Below are 3,684 nucleotides of genomic sequence, written 5' to 3' on the forward strand. Positions count from 1 at the left end.
GCAATTTTTAATATTATATATCGAACATATTTCTGAACAATATTATCATTAATCTTTTGTGATAAAAGCAATTTTCCACGTCAGAAACTCATATGATATACCATCTTGTTTAAAGATTTACGTTATAACGCATCGTAAGATTTATACTCGAAACTAAATCGAATTACGCGCCGTAATGTTCATACATATATCATTGAAATTCTTGCGATATTCGGTTTCGCACATAACAACTCAGATCTGTCTCAAATCAACGAGACGCTACTCTACATTTCTCCCCCTTTACGATGCTGCACTCGAGCGAGTTATCGCTACTGACAGTTCGGTACGATAGTTTTATCACGTTTTCTACTCAAGTCTCTCTCTTGTCGAAAACTTCGCGTGAATTACGAAGCGCGTAGCGTAATACGCCGTTGCATGGGTTGTACGGATGGTATCCAGCTGAGTGCAGCTGACAACGGCAAGTGGAGCTACGGCTGCTGTACGTTGCGCCTGCAGAAACATGGCAAGTACAAGCTACAGCCTGTGTTTCGCAGGGACGGATTTAAAACCCGAAGACGTGTCCTACGTTCTTCCGTTCTCCTACGTTTCTATTGTATCTCTCGAAAATTGTTTCATTTCTATTACAAACAGGGCACTACCACATTAATACTCGAATGCAAAAGGATAATAGATTTGTCAATGGAAATACTATAACTATAGAGAGAGGCGTGAGCTCTCGTAGCTCCAGAAATAATATTAAACAATGTATATATGTATTTTTTTCTCTCTCTCTCTCTCTCTCTCTCTCTCTTATTAACGAGCAAGTGAGATTTTATTTAGCAACTATGTAGATATGGAAAAAGGCTTAGATATCAGTTTGCAGTTATTTCAGAACGTTGGATCGCTTGTGGGCTTATTTCAGCGGTATGCCTGCGAATGCACGCACTTGCGTGCACTCGCACGTATCGAATGTGCGCGTGCGTGCATGCGATTCCCACCGTCTTCACGGGCCAATGATTTATATGCTAATCCCGCGGGGAGGGCGAATCCAAGTCTCCCAAGACTGCGGCAACAAACTTTCACTATCGTGCATTAACAATTCCTCTATCAGAGCAGCGAATACGACGTGCCAAAATAAACAACTTCGCGCAAACCGTAAATATCGCGGAAAATCACATCGTTATGCTTGCAGAGCGCGAAAAGCAGTCGCGTTTTGATAACTTTAAAGATACATATTTGTCGCTTACTTTTGCTTCGATGACGATCAATCGATGTCTCTCATTCAGGTACGAAAAAATATGATTTTCCTAACTCGATAGGAATCAAAGAAAGAATCGATATTTTTATTCTTTCGCGTTGCCCATTGTCTGTTATCATGTTTATGAACTTTAGAAATTTTTTATCTTTTAGATAGCAATGATCGTAAATAAGATAGGATTTATACTTTACTGGCATTACATGTTAAGCTCGGAAATTGTTTTTATTCAAGGAAATGTAATAGAAAAGAGAACAGTGTTATAATCTCGGTATGAGCGATGGCCTTCCCGTCGCTTCGATATTTTTAGAATTTAGAAACCAACGCAAAATTACCGCTCTGACAGCGGCAATAAGTTAGAACGTTAAGTTAGAACGTGTTCTTGCCTGTTCCTTGGAGAAGACGCATTTGATGGTAACCCAGCGGTGCGCCTTGACGGTGCAGTTACAGCCGTTCATAACGCATATCCCCGGATTGCTGGCCTCGACGATGCACATTAGGAACGTGAGATACCATAGGAACACTGAGCATACGATCGCACGATCACATTTAATAAGCCCATCCAAGGCGCTGAACACTCTTCGCTTGGCACTCATTGCGACGATCCCTGATCGAGCGGTTAGATCGTCACCAGCTGATCAGCGTTGGTTCCTCGCTTCTTTCATAACGATTCGACCACTCCCGTTGCAGAATAGCACATTCGCGCGAAGCGATTCGGATGAACCTATCGATTCATCGATTTTGAAGACACTGCGCCTGCAAGTATCACCCACTTGTATTCTTTATCCGCTTGCAATTTCCTCCACCGATCGATTCCGCGTCCGGACGAGAAGGGAGGTTCATCTCTTTCCTTTATCGATCTCTGTAACGATCAACATTCCACGCTGCGTGGAAGGAACTGGCAGGCAATTGTACTCGAGGCGGGGCGGCCTGTCTCTCGATACGCGCGCGGTCGGTTCGTCGTTGTGTTCGAAGGAAACGAGGAAAAAAGAGGAAGTGGTAGGGTAACTTAGAATCCAGCTGACGCGATCATGACGGAGGTTGCTTTTAAACTGTTGTGGTCGGTGGCATACACGATCGGTGTCTGCTCCCCACCATAGATTCATGAAGCTCAACTCGCTGAAGCCACTCGCTCTCTCTCCATCTCTCACCGCGCGTTCTCCCTCTTCGGCCTTCGGAAAGATAAACGTCAGGGCACGACTCGTCATCAAGCTTGAAAAGACAGGACGGTGCCTTCTTCGAGGCATCGGATCCGTTACGTTCACCGGAAAAGCCAACATTGAATTTTGTGAGAACACGGTTATCAATTTTCGGACGCGTTAATACCTCGATGCCATCGAGCGCACCTGCAAAAACGACCTTGACCAACTTCCGATCCTCGGGCTACGTCAATGACCCACGTTTATCACGGATGCTAATTGCGTAAACCATGTTCAGGGCTTGTAACCTTGGTCAATGGAGTTCCATCGTTTTCATAATAGATCGTCACGAATGTGATTATTCTATCTAAGTCTGATTGTTGCAAATATTTATTGAAGTTTGTTATTATTTTCTGTATTCGAAACTGTATTCAAAATCTTTTAGATATTAGCTATTTAAGGACTAAAGAATGACTTTAAGGCTAAAAATGTTAAAGAGTTTTAGTAATTTAAGAATTATTAATATTATTAATCCAAATTAACTATTTATTGATGAAAAAAATATAATTACTTTTAGGTTAAATTTAAAAGGAAGGCGATGAAATGTTTCTCTTCTTTTATTTATGCTGAATTGATTTATTCAGAAGGATTATAATGCTCTCTAAATTCTTTAGAGGAGTCGAATTTCACTTTAAAGAGAAAATTAAATCCATCTTGAAAAAGAGTGGCTTAATTTTCAATCTTTAAGAGTACGATTTCACTCTTTGGAGTGACAATTCACTCTAAAAGTTTTAAAGAGAATATTCTTACGACTTTGAATTGTTTGAAATACAATGTTAGCGAGTCGATCAAGAATTTTACAACAGTTGCGAAGCTGCTTTTTTCACTGAATGTAGCCTTCCTCTTTCTTTTCGAATTTTTCAAAGATCGAGACTGTGAGAATCGATCTTCAAATTTTACGTGGCCCAATCTTATGATGAACACATTAAACCATTATTACGAAGAAATATATAATGAAACAAACAAGTGTAAGTCCTTCTAGAAAGTCCGACTATCTAAATACTTTAAAGTCTTATCGAACAAAAAATTTCAAACAAACATATCAAGGTTTATTTTTAAAATGAGCCTGAATATTCCAGCCAGACTTTGAGATTTTATAAGAAATTTAATTCTGAACAAACAGTTTCCTATAAATGTATATCGAAGAAGAATGTTTGAAGTTAAGTATTATATTTTTAGTCGAACGTGTTTAAACAGATAAATATCGCTTTGCTCATTCTACGTACTCTGCGTATTCGGCAATCTTCATGG

The 3,684-nt window shown here is 40.0% G+C and overlaps 2 protein-coding genes across 2 annotated transcripts in view; one reads left to right on the forward strand and one right to left on the reverse strand.

Moving 5' to 3' along the window:
• The window catches only part of LOC108750887, a 19,981-nt gene extending 17,714 nt beyond the window's left edge, over nucleotides 1-2,267 (reverse strand). The window contains exon 1 of the mRNA XM_018490721.1: nucleotides 1,621-2,267. Coding sequence (XP_018346223.1) covers nucleotides 1,621-1,830 — 210 coding nt within the window. The 5' untranslated portion in view covers nucleotides 1,831-2,267. The remainder of the gene's footprint in view (nucleotides 1-1,620) is intronic.
• Nucleotides 1-3,684, forward strand: part of LOC108750890 (E3 ubiquitin-protein ligase MYCBP2) — a 191,194-nt gene that overhangs the window by 172,127 nt on the left and 15,383 nt on the right. The window lies entirely within an intron of this gene.

The sequence above is a fragment of the Trachymyrmex septentrionalis genome, unplaced genomic scaffold (genome assembly GCF_001594115.1).
Source record: "Trachymyrmex septentrionalis isolate Tsep2-gDNA-1 unplaced genomic scaffold, Tsep1.0 scaffold38, whole genome shotgun sequence".
NCBI lineage: Eukaryota > Metazoa > Arthropoda > Insecta > Hymenoptera > Formicidae > Trachymyrmex > Trachymyrmex septentrionalis.